General features: G+C 33.5%; 1 protein-coding gene across 2 annotated transcripts in view; it reads left to right on the top strand.

The window, feature by feature from the left end:
* Positions 1 to 27,496, top strand: part of LOC145277886 (vesicle-fusing ATPase-like) — a 104,682-nt gene that overhangs the window by 9,580 nt on the left and 67,606 nt on the right. Inside the window, exons 1-2 of one of the 2 annotated variants that reach the window (XM_080129876.1) lie at positions 13,481 to 13,734; positions 14,171 to 14,332. In XM_080129876.1, the coding sequence (XP_079986002.1) occupies positions 14,324 to 14,332 (9 nt within the window). In that variant the 5' untranslated portion in view covers positions 13,481 to 13,734; positions 14,171 to 14,323. Of the gene's footprint in view, positions 1 to 13,480; positions 13,735 to 14,170; positions 14,333 to 27,496 lie in introns of those variants that run through there. The other variant, XM_080129877.1, reaches the window with a different exon arrangement.

Below are 27,496 nucleotides of genomic sequence, written 5' to 3'. Positions count from 1 at the left end.
GCATTACGGAGTTCCCACCACTATCACCACTGATCGTGGCATACAGTTTGAATCCCACCTCTTCCAGGAATTCTCGAGGATTCTAGGGATCCAACATATTCGCACCACAAGCTATCACCCTGCTTCTAACGGGATGATTGAATGCTTCCATCACCAATTGAAAGCAGCATTACGTGTTTACCCTGACCAACAGAGATGGAGCGAATATGTACCGGTTGTCCTTCTTGGCTGTCGTGCTGCTATCAAAGAGGACCTGGGATACTCTTCAGCCGGACTTGTATATGGAGTACCTGTATCGTTGCCAGGCCAAATGTTGAGCCCAATAGAGTTAACAACAAACGATTCAGCTCTGTATGTCAACAGACTGCAAGCTTATTTTAGTAAGCTCCCACCGATGCACACTAGGGAACAGACCATTAGATCTTTGGTCCCAAAGGACGTTTCGTTTTAGACTCATGTTTTTCTGAGAAAAGACGCCATGAAAGCCCCCCCCTAACTTCACCTTATACTGGCCCCTATCGCGTGCTTTCATGTACCGATAAACTTTTCACTTTAGATATCAGTGGTAAAAGAGAAACTGTCTCTATTGATAGAGTAAAAAAAGCCTTTCTTGACACAAAAACACACGAGCCACACATTCCCCCTACTTTCACACAGCATCAAAACATGCATACACCTGAAGTAAATGCTCCAAATGAAGACAATCATGTCACCACTACACGTAGTGGTCGACGGGTACATTGTGTAAAACTTTGTATTTCTGTTAAAAAAGTATTTTTTCCTTGTTTTCCCTTCTTTCCAAAAAAAAAAAAAAAGAAAAAAAAAAGTTGCAAATATTCCCCAACGTTTCACACAAAATAAGAACATTTTTTTTTCTTTCTCGTAAAAATAAATACAATAAAAAGACATTTTTATTTTTCGCCATTTGTTATGCTACCTTTTTCTCTGTCGACTTTCTGCCTAAGCAGGGGGTTATGTAGCAGAAACTAATGGAACTTTTTTCTTTTAACGAATCAATGCCTCTCCCCTGTGCTACTTAGCCACATACTGACCAATCAGGGGTACGGCCAGCATCCGGTTTAAGGAATAAGAACTTGTCCTTACAGAGAGAGACACCAAACGGAACAGACCCTTTTCTTTGCTCTCTCTACCTCGGTGTTATTTCTATTAGTATTGACGATTCCATGGGGAATAACTACGGCAATAGCACCAGGTAGCCGGAGTCCAGCTTTTGACAAGGAACATATCACATTCTCCTTAATAAACCTTTTCTGTGTTACCTTTTATGAAGTTGTTGCGTTCGTCATTTCAGAAGCTTGTATTGAATTATTTATTTTATTAAGTTGTGCCCTAAAAGCATTTCAAACCCTAAAGATATATACTTGAAAGTCAAAACAATGATAAGAATATTCTGTTGTCCTAACTCTAATCATTACCATATGTGTCTTTCATTTCATCAAAAGTCTCTTATAATGCGGATGCTTTCAAATACAAAAACAGGTTCACCACATGACACTCAACAGGCTGCATTTCACACCTCTCACTTCAAGCACCTGAAACTCATAAACCACAACTAGTTCAGAGCTGTAATTTGCCATATAACCCATAGAGATATAAATCATGTACGTGAAAAATTTTAGCTTAATCAGACAACTGAATGTGGGCCAGGAGCATTACTTATTGAACGCCCCTTCATGAACTTACTCACACACAAGTCCCTATACACTTTGTAGAGGACTAGGATATATAAATCCTAATCCCGTTACAAAAGAAAATAATGAAACGAATGGAATGAAGGAAACAAAGACTACATTGCTGAATAAGATAAAGGTGCTGCTTATTTACTGTTGAAAGAATGAATGTTTTAGATATAACACGTGTTCATGTCCGCGCGGGTGTAACCATCGTTTGTTGTGGGACAGGTAGCATAGAAGGAAAAAGGAAATGTGTGTTCATCTCACGTTCGGGTCACTATCGTTTGTTCGCGCGTGGGAAGAGAAATGAGTAATGTAGTGTAAAATGGGAATGATAGTCCAGCGTGTAGACAAAGAAAAGGATAGAGGGTTGACATCAGTTAAACTGTGCGCCATGTTAGCAGTCAGCTATGCAAAGGTATTCTCAGGGACAAATTGTATATATAGAGGGAGAAAGAGTGAGAATATCAATCCAGTTCATGGAGAGAGAAAGTGTATAAAGTGTACGTACGGTTTGTTAGCTTTTTGTACCACATAGTAGCAAGTGGCATGAGGCACGTGCGTGCGCGCGCCTGCCGAAAAGGCACGCTGTCGGTCCGTAGACCGCCCAGCTCGAAAGCTGGTCCGAAAAGAAAGAAGTTGCTTAGTGATCTTGCTTTTATAGGTGTTTCTGGTGGTCTTTTGCGCATGTGTGGATTTCCTTTGAAAGGGGAAGTGATGTTGCCCACGTGTATGTATGTGTGCGCGTATGTGAGTACATGTATGTATGTTAGCGTGTGTGTGTATACACGTGAATGTGAGTGTATGTATGCAAATGTGAATATATGTACGTGTATGGACGTGCGCGTATGTTTGTGTGCGCGTATGTATAGGACAAGTAATATGGCTTGAAATGTGAACGTGTGTTTTTGTGTGAGACTAGAAAAGGCTCGCGCAACTCTCATACTTTGTTCATTCACAAATTACTCACACACAAGTCCCTATACACTCTCATACTTTGTTCATTCACAAATTACTCACACACAAGTCCCTATACACTCTCATACTTTGTTCATTCACAAATTACTCACCCACAAGTCCCTATACACTCTCATACTTTGTTCATTCACAAATTACTCACTCACAAGTCCCTATACACTCTCATACTTTGTTCATTCACAAATTACTCACACACAAGTCCCTATACACTCTCATACTTTGTTCATTCACAAATTACTCACTCACAAGCCCCTATACACTCTCATACTTTGTTCATTCACAAATTACTCACTCACAAGCCCCTATACACTCTCATACTTTGTTCATTCACAAATTACTCACACACAAGTCCCTATACACTCTCATACTTTGTTCATTCACAAATTGCTCACTCACAAGTCCCTATACACTCTCATACTTTGTTCATTCACAAATTACTCACTCACAAGTCCCTATACACTCTCATACTTTGTTCATTCACAAATTGCTCACTCACAAGTGTGTGCATTGAGAGGGAAAAGATTACAAAGTATCAAGGACTTATGTATATGAAACGAAATTGGAAATTAAAAGACGTTTCAATTATACCAGTCATCATAGGAGCAACTGGGCTTATGAAAAAAAACTTTAAAAAGTACATAGCAAGCATACCCGGTGAACCAAGTGCAAGTGAAATACAAACGATTGCACTGAAAGGGACGGCTAGAATCCTGAAAAGATCTCTTGGTTGGACTCACTAAAATAGGGGTAAATGTCAGACATCTGGTTGGATGTCCCATCCCCTAGAAGAAAAAGTTTAAGAAAAATGAAAAAAAAGAGACAAACGCATATTGCTCACTAGTCACGAAAGCTTACTCACACAACATAACTCCTTCTTGGCTTGAAAGGTTCTTGAACTCCCATTTCACTACTATTTATTTTGATTGTTTTAACAACTTAGCAATAAAATTTATGTACTTGTGTATGGATAGATTTTGCCATTGTTTCTTTCCCCTTACGGTTGCCAAAAGAACTTTTTATATATATATATATATATATATATATATATATATATATATATATATATATATATATATATATATATATATATATATATATATATATATATATATTTCGAGGGAAGCTAATCTATTTATTTTTATTTTTACGATTTCTTCTCTTTCGATTTGTTTAATTCTGTTTCGTGTTCTTCACATTGCCTTTCTTATCAAAAGATAATAAAGGGACATAATCCATATTTAAAATACAAAGAATTGCTTCCCCTGTAATTAAACTTTTGACGATTATATGACATTAAATAGAACTATATATATTATTCTGTTTCTATCTATTTAACTTTTCACACGAGCAAAGTGAGACACGGGGTCGTTTATTAGTATGGACATAATCCAGCTTCCCGAAAAGAATATCTTGGATTGAGACAAAGATAAGAACAACCTTAGTCTAATAGGATTTTTTATTAATGACCGAGGACAAAAAAGATGAAGTGTTATCAGAAGAGACTGTATTTAAAAAAAACAAAAACAAAAAAAATGCAGAGATTCATGTCGGCGATTGAAACAAACAAATAAATTGATACTTTCCAAAACACCATAGAGTGCTAAATCAACTCCACCACCACCACTGATCTCCCCCTCCACTGCGCTTTTTATCTACATTTCATGAATCTACATCTCATATTGCAATTAACACAGTTCAAGTGCAAGGAAAACGCTCTTAATTGGTTTCGAAGAATGTATGATTAAAGAGCCCACAACACTAAATCTTACCCTCTAGATCAATCGTAAGAGATGCAATCTAAGGAAAGAAGCCTCTGGGTTGTCCTCCACAGACAACCCAAAGGCTTCTTTCCTTAGATTGCTTCTTTATGGTGTGCGAGCCTTTCTAGTCTCACACAAAAACACGCGTTCATATCTCAAGTCATTTTTCTTGTCATACACATACGTGCACACAAACATATGCGCACACGTACACGTACATACACTCACATTCACATGCATACACACACACGCCAACGTACACACATGTACGCACACATACGCACACACGGACAACGTCACTTCCCCTTTCAAAGGAAATCCACACATGCGCAAAAGACCACCAGAAACAACTATAAAAGCAACAGACAAGCTGTTTCCTTCCCTTTTTTTGGCTTAGCTTCCAAGCTGAGAGGCCGACGGACCAGCCGTCTCCCTTTCGGGGCGTGCGTGCCCGTGCGCCTTATGCCACCTGCTACTGTGTGGGGCACCCGCTACCAGACAGTATGTACACTTTATACGCTTTCTCTCTCCATGAACTGGATTGACTTTCTCACTCTTTTTTCCCTTTTTGCTTTGGTCCATCAACCTGACAAGTTCGCGTCCACAGCTAGTGGCCTGAAGACATTTCCACATGGACAAGTACCAACTTGTGTGCGCAGCTTTACTGATGTTAACCTTCTATCTTTTTCTTTGTCTACACACTGGACTGCCATTTCTCGTTCCACTATATTACTCACTCCTTTTTCCATGCGCGGACATGAACACGAGTTACACCTAAAACATTTATTTTTCAACAGAAAATAAACGACATGTTTATTTTATCCAACAATTGAGTCTTGTTTCCTTCTTTCCATTCGTTTCATTATTTTCTTTTGTAGCGAGTTAGGATATTTATATCCTGGTCCACAACAATGGCCACTGTACTTTTTATATTAAAAATGATTAACATATTTTTACTACTAATCTTGTAAAACTTGGAAATTTGAAAATAATTTTCAAATACTTAAAAGCTAGATCAAAACGTAATTTTTTACTTGAATCAAAGTTTAAAAATTAATTACAAATACATGAATCAACAGATCGTTCTCTAACACACAGGGATCAAATTTTGACCTTGCCCAGACATAAGATAATTCATATCAACCCAATCTGGCACAAGGTCACTATTAACCAGCAGAGTGTTACAACTTCCGAGCAAGGAAAGAATCTATTAAGCAAGTGTACATAGTGTGATGATGTATGGAAGTGAAACCTGACTAGTGAGGGTTGAGGATATGTGTTGCATGGGGTGAAGTGACGTGAAAATGATGTGATGGCTTTGTAATGTGAGTTTTAAAGATGAGCTTAGATCTGATGACCTCAGAATAAAATGAAATCTGGACAGTATAGGGAGATGTGTGTAGAACAGGAGGCTAGGTTGGTTTGGTCACGTTGAAAGAATGGATAAATGTGCTTAAGTTAATAGATGTAAACCACTTGAGATAGCAGGGTCAGTTGTTTGGAATGGCCAAGGAAAATAAGGAAGTGATAAGGATAGACTTGAGAGAAAGAGGAATAAATAAAATTCAGGCCATAAGTTAGTTTGGAAGTGAAATTCGAAAAGCTGTCCAACACATAACTAATGATGATGATGATGATGATGTCATCGTTGTCTGATTTGTTTTATTATTATTTTCATCACGTCTCTTTGAGTAGATCTCCTCTTTTTTAATCATCATCTCAATTTAACTCTTATAAACTAAAAACGGTAAGGGTACATGTGAGCCATGCTAAAACCGACTTTGCTCTCCTCTTCATTTCCAAAAGCAAGTTAGTTTTCACAGGAACGTGCTAACTCAAAATATCTGCAACCAATGTAAATCGTTTTAAATCCCATGCTAAAACCGACTTTTTGTCAATATGTTCCAGCTGTTTATGTATACATGCCAAATGAAAGCATCCTGGCCTTAAAATCAAAGCTAAGCGATACTGTAGTGGGATTGAGACTCAATTAAGAATAAATGCTAAAAAGCAAATGGCTCGAATAGCTACTCTCTTTCTTTTTCTATTTTGTTTTGATTTTCTCTCCTCTTCATTTCCAAAAGCAAGTTAATTTTCACAGGAATGTGTTATCTCAAACATGGCCTACTATAGCTTTGTTCATGGGATCTACATTTAAGTTTAGGCACAGATAAAGAGTGGAGGAAATTATTGATAGTGTTTTCTGCTAGACGAGTATTTCTCGTGAAAGCTTGGCGAGGGGGGAACCATAGATTGAAGCTGTCGAGCACTTGCCATGAAAATAACGATAAAGCAGAGACAAACTCGCAACATCTCTTCTGTGAGATAGAGGTTGCAGGGAAGAGAAAAGGACATCTATGAGGCTACTAAATCTATTTTGATCTCTATCTATATAGATAGAAAATTGCATCAGCAGTGAGATATCTACTGGATCGATAAAAGGATCCCACAATTTTTCCAGCAGCCTCAGCAACAGATTTGATGTACATGCTCCATTTAAGATCAGGAGTAAAGGTCAAGCCCAGAAGCTTGTCAAAACATGAGGCCTCCCCAAGACGAGAGCCATTCATTTCAATTGATGGCAGATGTTATCGTTGTTTTCGTTAATTTAGGTTCAGATTTTATTGTGTTGTAAATCTTTACTGGTATTACATTCACTTCAGCTCCTGTATCAATTTTAAAATTAATAAATGTTTCATTACCTTGTAGTTTTATTTTCCACTTGTCAGTTTGGAGCACGTGTATATTTTTTTCAATATGGTGTCCAAGTTAAACTGGTCTGACTCCACGTAGTCTGAGTTGTATGATTGTCTGACATTGTATAATTTTTTTTCTTTTTTGTTCAACACATTCGTACATAATGCCCTTTTTTCCATAGTTTGTACAGGTTTTGTTGTATGCAGGACAGTTGTTTTTTTGGTGCGCCGCAAAGCAATAGTTACATTTTTCAATCCAATACTGTGTTTTAGCCAGCTTTTTGTCTTCTTGTTTAAAGGTTGCATGGGCAGACATCTTGATTTTTTTATTCTGTTTTTCTTCATGTCCCGAATTAGCGATATATTTTCTGTGTCTGATGTGGCCATTATTTTAGAGTGTCTCTTTGTTTCTTTGGCAGTGAGCCCTGCTTGAATTGCTTTTTCTAAATCCAATGACGGTTCTCTCAGTATTTTTTTTGAAGCATGTTATCGTTAATGCCACAGATAAGAATGTAAGTTCTCCAAATTCGCATTTGCTTGCTTTTTCTCATAGTTCAGTGACATATTCATCGAATCTCTGTGTTTCTTTTTGTTTGCAAGTCAAGAATTGGTATGTGAGAAAAGTTAGGTTTTTTCTTGGTTGGCAATGCAAGTCGAATTTTTTTATCACATTTTCCAAGTTGTATTTTTGTTCTTCATTCTCGAAATTGTTGCTTGTAAAAATAACTTGAATTGGTTTTTCCATGTATCCCATTCTTGTCTGAGATTGTCTAATGAAAAGTTGAGTTCTTTGGGGTGCGGCAGAAATTCCATTGTTTTTTGTTTATATATATATAAACAAAAAACTATGGAATTTCTGCCGCACCCCAAAGAACTCAACTTTATATATATATATATATGTAGTAGAGAATTAGAAGGCTATCACAATGCGAGGAATGAGATATAGTCGTTGTTGTTGGAAGAAGACGAAGACAAGTGGCGATTTACAAATCAATAAGTACATACATATGTCTATATATACATATATTTATTCAGTTGCATTAAATACAAATGTCTTATTTGTTATGTCTGCGACAATATCCATTATTAATTTCGGAAAAAATTCCCTTTTCAAACGGTAGACGTGACAGATCGATTCAAAGCATGCTAAGATGATGGTATTGCAAATTGGATGGAGGGGGTTTAACATTTTTTTTTTGGTTCCTTTTTCTTTATAAATTTTTTTTTGCATATATATATATATATTATTTATTTATTTTTTAGTTTATAACTTGTTGCTTTAGCATAAGCTTTTTTTAATTTTGTATATTCTCTTTCTATTTTGTTGTCTTATTATTATTTTTTTCTGCTGCTCTGTATTATTCATTTATTTGTTTAATTTATTAACATCCTAGCATATTCAGTGGGAGGACTTGGTGTATCTAGGTCATGTAAGTCGCTAGTAGGCTGGTACTGGTTAGCTTTTGGAGGAGAAAGGTGGAAGGGGGATGTGAGAGAGGAGGGGAGGGGTGGAGGATGGGGCACTCTTAGTCGGCTGTTGGGGTGTTTAGGTTAGGGTTGTGAGTTGTCAGGAATAGGAAGATAGCTGGGAAGGGGGGGGCGCTGGATTGACATTCCTTGGAAATTGTTAATTTATTTATTTTAATAAAACTATAAGTGGTTATAGATGGAACATTGTTTTTTTCTATTTAATTCTTTATTATTATTTGTTTATTAATTTATTTGTGCTTGTTGTTAGTGTTTTAACATAAACCAATTAAAAAAAAAACAAAATCAAAACCGTTTGATTTAAGGTAACTCAGCTATTCAAACACAAATAAACACTAGGCTCCACACAGCCATCCAATTTTCACTCGATCATCTCGCATGCTGTCACGTCTACCATTTGAAAAGAGAATTTTTAATGCAACTGAATAAATATATGTATATATAGACATATGTATGTACTTATTGATTTGTAAATTGCCACTTGTCTTCGTCTTCTTGCAACAACAATGACTATATCTCATTCCTCGCATTGTGATAGCCTTCTAATTCTCTACTACATACCTATCCCACCCAATGCTTCAAGCAAACTGCATATCAATTATATATATATATATATATATATATATATATATATATATATATATATATATATTGACGTTTGTGAGTGTTAAGGTTCATAATTATTTTCTGACAGCATGTTAAATTATGTGGCCTGTATTTGTAAAGGGTTAGAGAGAACATCGAGAGAAGAGAGACACACGTGTGAATGGAACAGAAGCTTTATTAACACTGAGGAAGGAGTAGTAGTTTTTACTACAACGATATACCACATGATTGTGTGGTGGGAGGTTGCAGGCAATGGTGATGGTGGGAGTAATCCCAGTCAAGGGGAGATAACTTGTGTTACTTGAGGTATATAACAATTTGGTAATTATAAAGATTTTCTGGCCTTCTCTCTTACCAAAGAAATATTCTTATTAATTCTCAATAAGGTCTTTCTTCTTAACGTAAGCTAGAACATGCTTACCCCCCTTAGACCATTTGTAAATATTTTTGTGGTTCTTAAATAAATACATTTTTTTTCTTTAAACTCGGAATCTTAGTTCTTTTTTTAAATATATGTTGCATGTTTAACACCCCTATATTCAAACCCCTATATTCAAACACATAACAGGGGTTACCACGTTGAATCAAACGGTATCTTTCATACATTCTTGACGTTCTATTGTACAGTTCCAAAAATATTACAGTAGAACACCGGAATATGGCATTAAAAATTAGTAACAAAATACAGTACAGTATATAATACACATTTATATAATCAAATAGCATTATAAATAAACCATAAGGTGGAGAAAATATCGTAACCAGAGACCGGTAGAACATCATATTCCACATCGTAACGTTAAAAAACGTATCCCGGGGTTCTGCTGTATTCTATCGTAAAAAAAAAAAAAAATGTCATAAATTAATTTGGGAAAATGTGTATTTCAGCGGCGTAAATTATTTGACAGACAAAAATTTATAAAAATTATTTATTTTTATATAAAATACATTATTAGACCCTAAGGCTGAAATAAAACCTGAAAAAAATTTAATTTTTATTATTTTTTCAACATTATTTATTAGACAAAATGTACAACAATCAAGACCACCATTTTGTTTTGAAATTTTGGCCTTTCTAAGGCTTGCCAGATTGGCCTTTTTGAGGCCAAATTTGACCTTTTTTACACTCTTGTGTGGAACCATGTTCCATGCAAGAGCATAAACTTTTGCCTTAATTTTTATATGACTATCTGAGCTGGCAAAAACAGAACCACTTCAAAGGACAATATATACTGACCAGCTTCTTTTATTCCCAGAAAAGTCATTTTTTTTTTTCCTATTCCATCGACCATTATAGATTTTGAACAAAAAACTATCATGGCTCTTCAGTGCAGCGAGAGAGAGAGAGGTGGGGGTTAAGATATGTAGCATAAATGGAGACTGTGCAACTACTTGAAGCACTTCTAGTTGTTTCCAAATGTCAGATTTTCTTTTATATTAATTTCTTTTTCCATACTTTATTTATGTAGAGAGAGAAAAAAAATCAATGAACTTTTCAGTCAAGAAAAAAACACTTTTGAAGTGTTGATCACTAAAAAGCTATCCTGAGTGAGAAGAAGACTAAAATGTCACAGCTTGGGATGAACAGAAAATGTTTATTGTTGTCATAACGAAAGAGAAAAAGACTAAGTGTTAATACTTCTTATAACAAACGGTTGGCAAAAAAAAAAAAATAAGCAACTAAAAAAACGGCACTATTAAACCTGCCATAGTGATATGGGACGAAAAGGAGAAAGAAGCAACCTTAGTAGAAGTTAGTGTCCCCAATGATGCCGGGTTAAACAGAGCTGAGAGGGAAAAGATAACGAAATACCAAGGTTTCATGCACAACATGAAAAGAAACTGGAATCTTGAGAAGATCTTCATCATTCTAGTAATTATAGGAGCAACCAGACTCATGAAAAAGAATTTTAAAAACTATCTGGAAAATATACCCAATGAACCAAGTGCAAGAGAGATTCAAACAATTGCACTTAAAGGGGCAGTTAGAATCTTAAAAAGATCTCTCTGTTGAAATGCATGAGAAAGCAGGTAAATGCTTTGCATTCGGTCAGAAGCCCCATCCTCAGCTAGAATAAAACAATAAGAAAATTTAAAAAATGATAAAGATGATAATAACAGAGCTGCATTGTTGTCGTCAGTAAACATTGGAACAGCCTACACAAATTAACTTGCGATTTCTATGCTAGTCCACGTGTACAGGGCTGTCTACCAACATCAAGAGTTGGTTAACAATGGTCAAAAGAAGCTAGGTTTTGAAAAAAAAAAAGTCACTGAATCATATATGCTCATATGTAGCCAATAATACTTGTATAAATAATTTTTTTTTACTATAATACAACTCCATCTGTTACAGAGTTATACAATGTTATAAATACTGGAGTTTAATTGGAAAAAAAATAACTATACAATGTGTGTGTGTGTGGGGGGGTTCAGACAGAAGTTAAAATGTCGACTTGGGTCTGAGGTTCAAATCATGTGATCAGCAGAACAATTATCCTCCACATTGATGACATTTTAGAAAAAGATGAAACATGTATAGATGGATAGGAAATTTAACCAAAAAATGCAAAATTGTCATTTATAGCTTCCTTAATGCTAAGACAGGCTCTTTAAAAGAATTATAAATAGGCTGTCAAATCGAATGCATAATACAAAGTTTTGTCTTTCTGCATTGTTGAACACTGCTTACGATAGTCTTCTATGTATGTCCGCTTGTAAAAACATAAACAAACCTTTATTCTCTTTCTTTTCAAGCGAGCTTGTATGTACATAAAAGTGACAAGTTTGAATATGTGTTCTCCACCTGAGCATGGCACACACGGTTCCAAGTCCTGTCAAACCCCAGACCCCATAAAGTAAGCCTTTAATTAGTTTAGTTTCTTAGTTACTCAAGTAAATGCTCCCTTCTCTTCCGATAGAAAATCTCCAATATGCTCGCATCCCAGCCTTTCTTTTTCATCCCTGGCCCTCCACTAATTGCTTCCATCTCCACTAATTGCTTCCATCCACCTTATATTCCCCCTATCCACCCCTTTCTAGATGTTAGCCCCATTTAGAGATCAACCTGCTTATTTTCGGTCATCATCAAGCCGGAAAACAGTGGGTGATTTACCATCTAAAAAAGGTTGGGAGGGCCTTACTAACACTTTTTCTTTTTGAACTTTTTCCCCTCTCTTCCCATGCCAATGAAATCTTTGTTTAATAAAAATGTTTTTTTTACAAAATTTTATTTTTACAGAGATTATATAAAAAGAAAAACCAACTTGATTTGGGAATCTTAAGTAGGACGACCCTGGTGTAAATGTGGTATTTTGGTTACTGAGAACTCTAGCTAGGAATATCTTAGACAACTCAAAGGTATTAGTCTTATGCCTCATTTATCCCTTTCCCTCCCTTCCTGCTCAACCCTTTCGAAAATGTTACAATACAAAGATTTATCTTGTAAGCCAAATGGACAACTTTTGGCAACCAGATTACAGACTTTTTCCTATCAGGACTTTCTCCTTAGTAAAAATCATTTCCTTCAAATTGTTTGTTTTTTGTTTTTTTTAATATTCTTTTCTCCCATGAATGTTTCTTTCTCTTTAGCTAAGTTGCAGGTGTCAAGCTAAGAAGAATTACCTTCCGTGGGACATAGCCGATAATATTTTCTTCAAAATAAAATTTTTAAAGGTCAAACTGGTGCTGCTGCAAAAAAGGCCAACTTCTCGAAATTTGACTTTGAAAAGGCCAGTCTGGCAACCCTGGACAAGGATATGAAAGTGACCTCCTTTTGATATAGCCTCGTTTTGAATATCATTATAATTATATATGATCATTGTTGTAATGGTGTGAAAAATAGACTCATAGTAATTTTGACATGCAACAGTTCTTCACTGAATCAGCGAAACATTATGTAAAAAAAGGGAACATTCAAAACAAACAGGGAAAAATAAAAAGAACATTGTCTACTAATAGGTAACACACTGAAAGAGTAAATTAAAGATTGTCCCTTACAATGTGATTTTATTATTTGCATTGAACTATATAGCACGATATTACTTTTTGAGTATTTATTAGTATTTATTAATTTATCTTATTTGGTTCGATTTTATATTTAAAATACAGTAGAGACTATTTTCATAGAAATGTTAAACTCATATTTGATACGTGTTAGTAGGGTTTTTTTTTCTGTAAAAATATCAATTTTATGAAAACATATTTCCCATTCCGTGTAATTTCCACGGGTCCTGCTAGTCTAATACCACGTTCCTTTGTCTGTCAGAAAAGGAGAAATTCTCCTAGACTGGAACATTATTCTCCAATCTAGAGTGTTCATCTTTGGAGTGCTAAATTTCCCCCCATACTAAGTGTGTTTGATTTTGCCCTCGCGGGGAAGCAAGTAAATAGTAACTCAATTTACTTTTTAACATTGCTAAACTATACAGTTGCCCCTTCCCCCACAAAACGGAACAAAAGTTTGACAGTGAAATCTTTCATCGCCACCGCTTGATGTCAATGAATGTCAAAGTATATATATATATATTTTAATATTATTTACATCGTAATTTAGTTTTTAATTTGTATATTAATCAAAACAAACAAAAAAATCTTAACTCTAAAGCGGATTTTAGAGGTAGGCGTATGCCTATTTAAAATTAACTTAATTTTAAAAGTTTTTAGAGAAATAAAAGAAAAGAAAAGAAAAATATAAAAAAATTATGCTTCTGCTATTTACGGGCCGTACTGAAATAATCACGTTATTATTTAGAAACCCATTCTTTACATAGGCTTTGTTAACTACAATGTACTTTTTCACGTAGCAATTTAAAAAGATACTGTAAAAATGAATTTAACTTGCAATATCAAAATAAATAAATAAATAAAAAGGCACGATCCGTAAATTGCACAAGTGTAAAACAAAACCAATATTATATTATTCAATCAATTATGTATTCATTTGCAGTTTGAGATAACCACTGATTGTCGGCCCTTTATGCGACATAGACTGTCAGATACTATACTGCAGCAGCTGACGAACACCGCCATTGCTGCGACTACCAGAACGGAACCGCAGTACACGTTTCCGCCACTGTTCAGCTGACAACAAGATCGAGCCATGGCCGAGGTAATATATTCATTTATTTTCGAAATACACGTCTTTTGCTTCTTTTTTCTCCATTCTAAGTATTCTAATTCTTAAAATGTATTTCCTCGGTGATCTTGGACTATAGACGATTAATTAAATGGACGTAATTTCTTTTTATTATTTTTAAATATTTTTTCTTACCATCATTTGCTGATTTGACCACAAAAAAACAACAACAAAAAACACCCACTTAATTTCACAAATTATAACCTTTCTTATTATTTCTGGGTAGATTCTATGCCCGTGGGTGTTTTTTATTTTGTAAATATGAGAAATAAACTCATTAAAATGATGTGTTTACATTTGAACAATTTAAATTTATTCAAGCGAACTCTTCAATCAATTTGCACTTTTGCAGTTTAACATCCTCTCGAAAATTACTTGTTTTCATTTTAGGAAAGATCCACCTGCGCAAGTGAAGAGATAACACCACCCCCCTGCTAAGAATGACTTTCTAAATTTGCTCGTGGATGTTAAGCTGCACAAGTGCTAATTATATATAGTAGAAACTAATTTCTTAAAGAAGAAAAAATACATAGATGGTTGGTATTTGTGAAAGATTTGAACCGAACTAAACCTAAAACTTCGGTTACGGTAAAAAAAAAAAAAAAAATTTTGAAGTGTGTTTTATGATGAAAATAATGGAAATAGTATTCCGACAAAATAGAGAAATAAAAAGGAACAAACCGTATTATATGTTCATCAACGTTTCGTCTTTATTTCGTCCAGAGGAAGTCTCGAAATAAAGACGAAACGTTGATGAACACATAATACGGTTTGTTCCTTTTTATTTCTCTCTCTCTCTCTCTCTCTCTCTCATATATATATATATATATATATATATATATATATATATATATATATATAACTACTTCATTTATGTGTGTGTATATAATATAATATACATACATAAGTAGATCCTTGTAGTAGTATACAAATACTGCAGTGGGCAGTGCAGAGACTGCAGAGCTTTGCACAGTATTGTTTGTGTCTCATTCGATGGAATAATTTGTCAGGCCATCGTTTCTGTGTAGCTTACTTGTTATAAGTATATCTGGAAAATGTGTAGAATTTAATTCTACACATGTTATTCTACTAGAATAACATTTTTGGCTCGCCTCCCTCCCCAAATGAAATTCTATTTTTTTAGACGATTACTTGAGAACACTCTTGAAAACTCGACTAAAACAAAACAAAAAAAAAGCATTTTAGAATTTGGAATGTGGGATCAGTGTTGCTGTTCGACTGTTGTAAAAGGTAATTTCGTCGAACTGATTTCTTAACTAACGTTGTTAACCATTATTGGGCCAATGGGCCATATGTCCAGTTTCCGGAGTTCAGCACGAGGGTTCCCAAGTTCGTGATTATTCGCCTGAAGAAGGTCGGAGATTACATCAGTCGCAACGTTGTGAAGCAATGAAGCATTAAGTTGGAAATTTCGAAACTCGAACACATGTAAACATTATTGTCGGCATAAATTATTTTGTAAATTAGTCCAAAACAATTTGTTCATATGTAATGTATTTGTATTAAAAACAATTTAGGTGCTTATTCAGATTGGCACTTCTGGCAGCAATTAAAAGTAAAGAAAATATCTCGTAACAGAACGAAGATATTCCAAAAAAATCACGTAAATCGATCAAGTAAGTAGTTTTATTTAAAAACCAAGAAAATAAAAATTGACGATTCTTAGTGATTTTACTATTAAACTGCATTGAGCATAAGGCTTATTTTGCACCTCGACACGTCGATTTGAGTTCTCTCCCTTTTTTTTTTATTTCATCGGATTTAATCATGGCCGACAAAAACACTACGACTCGCTTAGTCATAAAATTTGATTTGCTTGAATAAAAAAAAAAAAAACTACTTGAACAAATTACGTGATTTTTGGAAAATTTCATTTACGTTCCGTGACTGGTATGTACATCACTGGCAGTGTCAGAAATTTCGTGAAAATAGTGAATAATTCCACCCCATCTTTCCAAGCTTATAACTCCTCGAAAAATGTAATTCAAGCCCTAATTTTTTTTTCAATTAAAGGAGCAAGGACCAAGGTTTTATTTAAAAAAAAAAAAAAAAAAAAAAGTGTTTTTTTTTTAAAAAAAAAAGGTTTTAAACTTCGGACTTTACAGGTAAATTTCTAAAAAAGCGATTTTTTTTTTTTTTTTTTAAATTTGAATATATTATTTATTGACCTTTTCTCTTCAATTTGTGATATATAAAACTCCCCGACATAATTAATTATTTACTTTTTAATAGACATTTCAAAATGGGTGACACTTGGGGGGGGGCGTGAATTTAAAAAAAAAAAACGTTTGTCTAAAATATTATATTCGGTTTATTGGAAAGAACATAAAATTTCACATTGACCCTGAAAATATCGTAAAAATAGAATCAATAGAAAAATTTTGATAGATTTTTAAAGTTTAAAAATTGAAAAATATTGAGTTCGGAAAATTCATTACTGTTTAAAAAAAAAAAATTTCTATTACTTTTAAAACAACTGTAATAGTTTATTTTGGAAGTATAATCCATAAAGAAAATAAATAACCCACTTTTAACAGAGAAATTACGAGATTTTTATATTGTATTCGCAGTTTCGTGTTAGGGGTGTCAAAAATTCCTACAAAAATTCTGATACTGCTAGTATCATACAGATTTTTTTCTGTATTTTCTTTACTTTTAGTTGCCCCATAGGTGTCAATCTGAATACGCACAACAATTTTAAATATAAAAAAGAAATATAAGCATATAAAGTTACCGTAAATATTGATTAATGCGACAGCGATGTTATTTCTTCTAGAGGTTTAGAGTAGGTTTTATGTTGCTGATAGTAACGTTTATCTGTTCATATTTTTTTTGTTATTTAGCGGCTAAGGATTTTTATCCTTGGCCCCCAAAATCAACAGAGATTGGACCATTCCTGTAATGATCCGGCCCCCGTTGATATTGCGGTAGTTAAGTTCTGTGCAGTTCTAGGAGGTCCATCCCCTCAGGCCTTGCCTTCGCTCTTTAAGAAGGGGTTAATCTATTGCTAATCACGTGAGGCGGGCGCCCTCACCGGAGAATGCCGACGGAGTTGCCCAGGCACTTTTTGCAGGTCAGAGTGTCCCTCCTTGGAGGCGCTGACTGCTCCATCCCGCTTTCCGGCCCTGGTGTCTAAGTTCTTGCAGTGGGAGAAGACTAAATAATTTTATTATTTATTATTTTTTTAACGCAAATACGTCACACATGAGTAGATAATTTCGGTCGAATTTACCGACTGCGTTTCCTTTGAAATCTTTTACTCGACGTTGTTCACGATTGGTTGAAAATCACTATGTAGTTTTTCCCTATGCCCATAACCCAATATTTATTGTTTTTACTGACCCCTTCTCCTGTTTCACTCCCTAATATAGTCATAAAAAACCAAAATGTTGGAAAACTCTCTAAATTAGTGTCTTGTACATGTGGTTTCAATTTCATTATGTGTTTTAAGGTTTTGTTTTTTTTCTCTCCATGGGTAATTTAGATATTCTGGCAGAATAATTCTGTACATCAGGAATAACATGGAGTTTTGGGACCACTTCCATTGTCTTCCTTGGAGAAATGTATACATATGATATAAATTTTATCAAAATAAGATGTTTTAAGGCGGTCATGCTCTCATAACTCTCTTAGGTGTATATCTACATATTCGGAAACACTTCCATTGTCTTCCCCAGGAAATTTTACATAAGAATACACTTTTAGATATGTAGATTCTTTTACATTTTTTTTATAGGAAATAGTAATACAAAAATATTGAGTTATATGTATATCATTTTACTTCTATCTATCTATCTATCTATCTATCTATCTATCTATATATATATATATATATATATATATATATATATATATATATACTAGCAGAAGGACCCATCAAAAAACAACAAATCTATATATATATATTTTATTCCCGTTTTTAGTCTGCTTAGTTATATGTTTCCACTACCAGATTGAGTTACATGTGTAACTAAGCAGACCAAAAACAGTAATAAAAACATTTTTTTCTACTGCAGTATTGAGCACTTTTTCATTTTTTTTTTTTTTTTTTTTTTTTTTACAACTTACTCATATATAAATATACTAGCAGAAGTACCCGTCATTGACTGGGTTCAAAAAGAGCCTTAAAAAAATGGACTCTGATGTATGATAATATGAACGGTTATGAAAACGGTTGTGTGCATGTAAAAAAAAAATTTCAAATTTTGGGGTATCGAAACCAAAGTTATCATGAAAAAAAGAATTTTAATTTTGTTGTCAAATGAATAATTAAAAATTCAGTATCTGCTCTTTCCTCGTCAGTCAGAGGAAACAAATCCTTTTCGACTGAGGTAATTCTTCTTGCCTCTCACAATCTTCATTTATGCTTCATAAAATCGACTGTGTTTTAGTGTGGCAAACTTTATCTACCTCATTATTTAATTCTTTCATTTATTTAATAATATTAAATTTTTCTTCCCCACCCCCACCCCCCTAAAATATAGTTTAAATAAAATAATTTGTCTGGGAGTATTTTTCGAAACCAAGGTGACTGAAATAGGATTTGACCAATATTTTAATAGTTTATGATAAAAAATGGAAACGCCCAAACGCTTTTAAGTAACTTTGATATTAAAAAAAAATCAGTTACTTAAAGAGGACAAGAACAGTAACAGATATCAAATAGTCTAACCTTCCCATTTTTATCATAAAATATTTAAATATTAAATCCTATTTCGATCACTCAAATTGGTTTCGACATTACTCACAAACAACTTATTTTTCTTAAACTATATTTTAGTAAACAAAAATTAAAAACCATTCTATAGAAGTCAGATAGACCCCATACTTTTATTATACCACACCTGTTAAAACTAAAAAACGTTTATCACAGCCTTCTTATGTGGATCTATCTATATATATATAAAAAACCTTGTTAAACTTCGTGACATATCTTCATTCTATGGAGGTCGGGCACGAATGCAGATTTTATTATACCATATGTCTTCAAACTGAAACATAATTATCAAAGTATACTTACGTGGATAGATATCAAAGAAAGTTTTCCATTCTATGGATACCAAGTGCGAATGCAGATCCTACAATTTTGTTCAAGCTGAAACATACTTATCAAAGTATTCTTATGCGCATCTATATCAAAAACCCTTGTAAAAGTTTTTTTTTAATTTTTTAATTTATTTCCATCCTTAGGGGGTTAGGCGCGTACAGAGACCCCACAATTTTAATAAACCACCACTGTTCAAAATGAAACATGCCCATTTTTATTCCTCGATACCTGTTCTATCATTGTGTGTGGTCAGTTTTCTATAATAGTCCACCAATCCACCATATAGGAGCCTATTCGTGTACAGACACACAGACGTTCACGTTCAGCTTTATATATATATATATATATATATATATATATATATATATATATATATATATATATATATATATTTCATCCACATATAGTACTGTTTCGCTGTATCACAGTGCGGCTAGACAGGCAACTACCTCAAGCTAGTTTCGAAACCCGACCGCTCGTACGAGTCAAGGCTTTGAACCATTACGCCAATCAGCAGCTGCTGTGCAGGCAGTGAATTAACAATGTTTTGACATCGTCCGAATACCTAAGCTTGATTTGTTACACTCTAACCTAAAAATACCCTAATGATATATATATTGTTAGGGTATTTTTTACGAGAGTACCCAGCGTACTATAAACACACCCAACCTCCCCATGTTAAGAACGGCTTTCGGAATAAACACCCACCCAATCTCGAAAGCCGTTCTTAACATGGGAAGGTTGAGGGTATTTGTACTACGCTGAGTACTCTTGTAAAAAATATCGTACGTCTTACACGTGTTTCGTTGAATAGCGAAAATTCAAACAACTCCTCAGAGATAGATATGTGTTTCCGCGAAAAAAGTGTTGGAGAAAGTTTATTTATTTGCTCATTTACGAGATTTATTTATTTATTTTTTTTAATAAAAGGATATGATGAAGGCAATGTATTTATAAAACCTATTCATGTTAAAACCAGTGCCATTAATCTGTTCGGATACGAAACGAACAATTTGGTTTAGTATGCCTACACTTAATTGTTTGATTTATTTATTTACATTTTCACATTTATTTATTTATTTATTATTTATTTATTTTCAAATTTTAACTAAAAACACTGACGACCCCGTTTCAAATGCGAATGGTTTGTGGCATCATGAATTGTCAATAGATTTAAAACAGAAACAATGATGTAAACATTGGAGATTGACGTATTGAAAAACACGTATTAGTGAATGATGCATTTTTTGTTGCTACGGATGGCCACAAGTCGCAATATAACTTGAAACCTGATTTATAACACAGGAATATTTATAAAAATGAAAATTATTTACTAAGCAATCATTACTGCATTAAATCATTATGCATTAAAAAAAATGTTTTTTTTCTTTTCTTTTTTTTTTTTTTTATAAAAACTGGTTTCAATTGTACTACAAAACCGATAGAATATGTTAACAATTCTATTTCTTCTTTTTTTTCTAATAACTTAAAATTTTAAGATTAGAAAATAAGTCACAAGTGCACTTTAGTTAACCGGAAGTTTTTTTTTGTTTTTTGTTTTTCGGAACAGTTATAGTAGGGAAAAGGGGAGACAATCTGAAATTTAATTATTTTTTTCACAACAAAATTTTATCGTAATTCAAAAGTTCAGTAAAAACGCAGTAATACAACAGAAAACATTATTTACCGAAACATTTATTAAATTTAAATGATTGGCGGACCTGTACAAGAGTTCCCACCCCCTAAAAATGTGTTTTTCACCTTTGTTTTTTTGTTGTTTTTTTTTTTTTTGTTTTTTTTTGTTCTTGTTTTTTCGACGATTATCATAGATTACAGATTAGACATAGATTATATAATATTAGCAGAAAAAAATTTTGAAATAAAAAAAAATTAATTAATGACTTTTAAGAAAGGGGTTCACTTTCTCGTTATAACGTTCTACTTCATTGTTACCTGACTTACTGTTCAGTTCTTTAACGATGTGTCACGTGATTAGAACATGATAACGAGAAAATGAAACCCTTTCTTAAAAGTCATTAAATTTATTATTATTATTATTATTATTATTATTATTATAATATATATTTTTTCTGCAACTATAATACTGTAATCTATGATAATCGCCGGAAAAAAAAAAAAACTTAAAAAAAAAAAAAAAGGTGAAAAACACGCATTTTTAGGAGGTGGGGCACTTTTGTACAGGTCAGCCAAATAATTTACTGGATGAGCAACAATTCAAATTATTATTTTAAAAATTTACTAATTAAATGCAACGTTCTATATTTAAAAATAATTAATTTTAAGATAAATATTTTTAAATGCATAAATAAAATATAATATTTAATTTATGGACTGTATTTTTTTAATATAACTTTAAGAGTTTTTAAATATTTTTTATTGATTCTGGATAACACAAGTGTTAAAACAACAAAAATACTTTATTTAAAGAAATGTGAAAAAATAAAAATTTATTATTTTTTGTTTGTTGTTTGGTGATAACACAAGAAGTATTAAAACTAAAATAGTTCTTTAAAATATTTCTGTACAGTTTCGTATTTCGTTTCATGCTTAGTGACTTCCGTTCCATATTTACATCAACTGTATCCATTTCTGCTGTCTTTGTTTTGGGAGCGCAATTGTTGGAAATTGTCCTTTAAGAAAACAATTATTTTAGATGTAAAACGCAACAGTCGAGTTAAAATATTTTGAAATGTTTGCAATTATTTTTTTTGTTATTGTTTTATTTTTCAATAACTTTATTTGAAAAAGTTAAATTGTTTTGTTTTTTTTTTGGGGGGGGGGTAAAATTATTTAATAAAATAAAAATCTTGGAAATCTAAAAATGATTTAATTTTGGATTGTCTTATTTACTATAATAATTATTAAATACCTGCAGACACTAGTGTTTCATCCTTTCGGGAATCATCAGTGCAGGGTGTCACGATTAACACCTGTCAATAGATCCGAACCCGGCGACAGAAGCCATCTCTGGCTTACTTAGCAAACACCTAATCCATTCGGTTACCATTAATCGAGAGAAATGTTGAATTTTAAACAATTATTTACTTTTTTTTTTTTTTGTAAATGTTTTTTAACGTTTGTCAGAGTGATCTAATAATTATATGATGATCTGCGCATAAGCGCTAGATTGGCCGACTTTAATTCAACTGAAAGTACTCAACGATAAGAAACGAGTTTTTAAAGGGGCTGACATAAGTATTTGCTATAATAATTATTAAATACCTACAGACACCTATGTTTCATCCTTTCGGGAATCATCAGTACAGGGTGTCACGATTAACATCAGTCGATAGATCTGAACCCGGCGACAGAAAATATATATATATATATGAACACAATTTAAGACTATAAATAATATTTTACATGAACTTATTGTTCAACAGGATACTCAAATAAGATATATTAAAATTTCCTTAATCCATGGAGCTTCAAAGAAATATATTCTTCTCATCACAGGAAATATATATAAAGAATCTCGATAAGACATGTTATGTTAAAATATTGGTCAATCCGCATAAGTTCTTCCTAATATTTGTGTAATTTTATTTATAACTGCTCTACTCTCATATTGAGCACTTTGTAAAATTGTTTTTTTAGTTCATGTTGTAAATACATTTGAATTTGAATTATTTATGTATTTCTACTATTATATAAAAAGAACTTTGTGTATCTGTGTGTGAGTTCGTTCCCTGTGGACTCAAAAATGGCTCGGCTGATTTTTATGAAATTTCACATGAAAGTACTTTATGTGCCTGGAAGTGTTCTCAGATAGGTTTTGTATCGAAATGTCTTCGATAAGTATTGATAATCAAAATAATCCAATGAAAAAAAGGAACAAAGTTAACACCTTACCCAGCCTAACATCACAAGTGCATTTGAGAAGTTTTATTACCACACAAGCCGAAAGGCCTGACATATAAAATCAACAGTAGGTTCTTTGATATGACTGGGGGTGCATTCGAAATGAATGTTCCTGCTTAAAGCACAATTGCACCATGATACTTGACATTTTAATTTTAAACTCAAATTCAAGCCATTATCACCACACAAGCATTAAGGCAAGGCTTATCACACCAACAGATTCTTTGATATGACAGGGGCGCATTTGAAATGAATGTTTCTGTTTAGAGTACAATTGAAGTATAATACTTGACTTTTGCATTTTAAACTTTAATTCAAGCCATTATATATAAAAAATTGAATGACTAAGGAACTCTGTGTCCTTCTGCATTAAGCACGAAACCTCAAGTTATTATTTACAAACGAAATCGTTCAATTTAGTTTACGGGAACTACTACCCACGCAAAATTAGGTGGAGTCAAATTTAAAATCTTGATCTCGATCCTGGTATTCTCAAGTGCCGCCTGAGACTTAGGGTTTATGTTGAAGTTCACCTTCTACTCTCCTTTTTTTTTTTTTTTTTGGGTTAATGACTGAGTATATAATAGCGTGTTGTTACCTCATCCCCTCCCAAAAAAATTCCATCCATGTAAAAGCTTAACATTCCTCAAAACATGAACAAAAAATATGGTCAACCATCACTTCAATGCTTGCATTTTTAATGTAATTCATACCCCCATATTAAAAAACAAAATAAAATTTCACCATAATCTAACATATAAAGTGATCCCATGATATTTTAATGGTTGGACCTAAATAGCATTTTAGCTAACATATTACACTTTCATTCTGATGAAAAAGAGCTCCCGGTTGGTTTCAATAAAAAGCAGTGCAATGTTGGCAGCTGGTTTGGCTGCCTCATACCCAGCGTTACAATCTTCAAAGGAAAAAATATTTTTTAAATTGAGCAAATTTGCAGTTGTTATTGTTGTAATGTTATTGACACTAACATACTTTGTTACAGTTTATTTTTTTTTAAATATCTAGTATGACTGCTAATATGAAAGCATTTTACAATATGATCAAACAATCGACATCAGCAAGGGAAATAACTCATTTTAATTGATGAATATCACATTACCTTACTTACAACTAAAATTTTCTTTCTCTTTCTGTATAGATTAAAAAAATTTGCAAAAAAAAATAAAATAAAAATTGAAAACTCAAAGGACTTCTCTGCAGCCAAGGTAATACTGGCTAGTTACAGATAGTTTTAAATAAATATAGTATATAAACCAATAATCATGAGTAGGTTTTCCAAAACCAATTTTTCATTTTCATTAGATCTAAAAAGAATTTAATGATGACAGATCTTTTCAAAACATAAGCAATGATAATAATTTCTTTTTGTGGCACAAAATAATGACCATTCAGAGTTTGTTGGAAATTATAAAATTTTACTCTTGTTTGATATTCGTCCAGAAGTCAAAAGTTTTTGCCTTGTAAAAATTTACACAGTGTAAAAATACAAACAAGTGAAAAAAACCCTTACAAATGTAATATCATTTTGTGGCAAATCGATGTCTCTGTTCAGTCTCGAAAGACAAAGGGGCTGCTACGCATGTATTTTGTGAGGCAAGGGTTGCGCAATCATCAACCACACTTCTTCTGAATCAACATTGAGTTCAGTGGTAAGGAGAAGTCCAGAACGATTGGAAACGATGCAGAGATAAACAGAGAGTACATACAGTACCTGGAAGTCCCAAATGGTCACCCATTTAGTATACTGACCAGGTTTAACGTTGCTTAACTTTGGTGATCCAGTAGGGAACCGGTATGTCAACGTGATTATGCCGTGTGGTAAATAGAAATTAAAAATAATGAAAAAAATAATTTAAATCATGCCAGCATTTAAAGTTTAGAGCAAATGCCATTATGTACAATGATAACACAGAAGCACAATTTTCTTGTTCATATAAGATTGATTTCAAGAGTTAACGTACTGAATCTTAATGATATTAGAGATCAAGCTTGGTTTTTCTTTTAATAATCTCCCAAATCACTTTTTTTTTTATCAATAATCTCCCAAATCACTTTTTTTTTATCAATAATCTCCCAAATCACTTTTTCTTTATCAATAATCTCCCAAATCACACTCTAATTTTATTTGTTGACATGTATGCAAATGACACAACCATCTATGGCAACACTTTGAAGAGCATTAATGATCAAGACCTGCCTGTTTCTTTCTATTCCGAGCTGGAGTACGTGATGCAATAAGGAAAAAGGTTATTTTAATGCGTTTAAAGCCAAGTTTCTCTCCTTTCACCACTAATTCTCCAATCTCTACTTTCCACAATTGGAATGAATGGCTCTCTCTTTGAAGAAACACCCTGCTTTAATAAGCTCCTACGACTGATATTCTCAAATGGAAGACATGCACCAAATCTGTTGCTCAAGTCAATAAAAAAGAAACTCAAATTAAAACCATGTAAAACAGAAAAATACAGGTTGACAGAGATTTCTTTGACTAAAATTTTTGAGTTAGTTTTATTTTATTATTTTTATTTATTTTTTTTTTTTCGGTGAAACAATTGAAGAACATATTGAAAAGTGGGCATTTTTCTTTAAGATGGAACTGTTTTTTATATACATAGAAAAAACATAATATTGTGTACATTTATTTGAAAACCATCAAAGTTAATAAAGTACTCCTCGTTGAGTTTTTAAAAAAAATTTTTTTTTTACCTTAATGCCATTAGATTACTCACTATCTTTTCTAATCAAAGTAGTTAGTGATAGTCAGAAGTCTGAAACACATAGTACAGAGTGGAACGATAAAATTGTCACCCTAAAGAAAACAACACTACAGATTTATTTTAAAACTTGTATGGAAAAAATCAATTCAGATAACTTGATTATGTAATAGAGCTGAGATCTATTCAATGTAGCTGCCTTCGGCCTCAATCATAGCCTTGATATGGGTCTGGAACTGAGACCATGCCTTTTCCACAAGCACTGCCGGGAGCTCGGCGGATCGTGGTGATCAGATTAAGTGTGATGTGGGAGGTCATGTTGGTGATGTTCTTGATATATGACCAAACAAAATTCAGGTCAGGGAGGAGGATGGAGCAGTGAGTGAAGAGTACAAAGTCGTAACGCTCTTTCTGAAGTCAAGCTTGCGTCTCTTTGGACTTGTGGGTCAGCACCAAGTTCTCCTGCCACACCCAGGGTTTGCCAGGGCTACCTGATCAACCACACTCTTCAGCACTTTGGTGTTAACTTTCAAGCCGACTTCAAAGATATGAGGTGGCATAATGTGGTCCTCACTTGAACCAGACCAAAGATCATAACCACGGCCAGAAACTATGTTTTCGTCACCCTGGGCACATCCTTGTTATTTGTGGCAATCCAGCGATGTATTTTGAGGGTGCTGGCAATGATCCTGCTGTCATAACTTGGATTGTTAGAGAGCATGAGTTGTACAATGGCGCATCTCCAATTACACTCATTTGAACATTGTGGTCACTTTCAAACATGATAGAAGGCTCCTGTCACTCTTGAGATTTGTACACAACTGGTCAACCAGTAGATGGTCTGCAACAAAAAAAGAAAACCCGTTTTCATCAAACGAAAATGGAATGTTGTCTTTTCTAGGGCGACAATTTTATTGTTTCATTCCATATTGATGCCGACTTACCTTAGGTATCTATTCTAGCCGAACTTCTTCCTAATCTTTATCAATAATCTCCCAAATCACACTCTAATTTCATTCATTGACATTTATGCAGATAACACACAACCATCTATGGCAACACTTTGTAGAGCATTGATGAATTTGGCTTTGTCTGATGCTGACATAATTAACCTTGATGATGGTTGAGATAGAGGATACACATCTGTTCAGACTCCTGTTTGTTATGCATCAAAACTTACGAAAACCAAATCTCTGTGCAGCTACTTTAAACTTGACAGTCGGGGCAAACCCTGCTTGCTTGCAGTCCTTAAGGCAGTTTTAGTTTCTGAATATCCATTTTGTTGAAAAGTGTGACGAGCATGTGCGGAAACGCTCAAGAAATGTATGCCAATGTCTAAGCCGGGCCTACTTACTGCGACGTTCAATGGCTATAATAAACTGATACTAGAGTCATTCAGAAAGTTGCTCAGAGTCATTAGGAGAGCCAATGTTGTTCTGATAACGTGACATG

The sequence above is a fragment of the Euprymna scolopes genome, chromosome 6 (assembly GCF_053919585.1).
Source record: "Euprymna scolopes isolate OS-2025 chromosome 6, ASM5391958v1, whole genome shotgun sequence".
NCBI lineage: Eukaryota > Metazoa > Mollusca > Cephalopoda > Sepiida > Sepiolidae > Euprymna > Euprymna scolopes.
The sequence above is the reverse complement of the archived record's forward strand: the minus strand, read 5'-3'. Positions and strand labels throughout refer to the sequence as shown.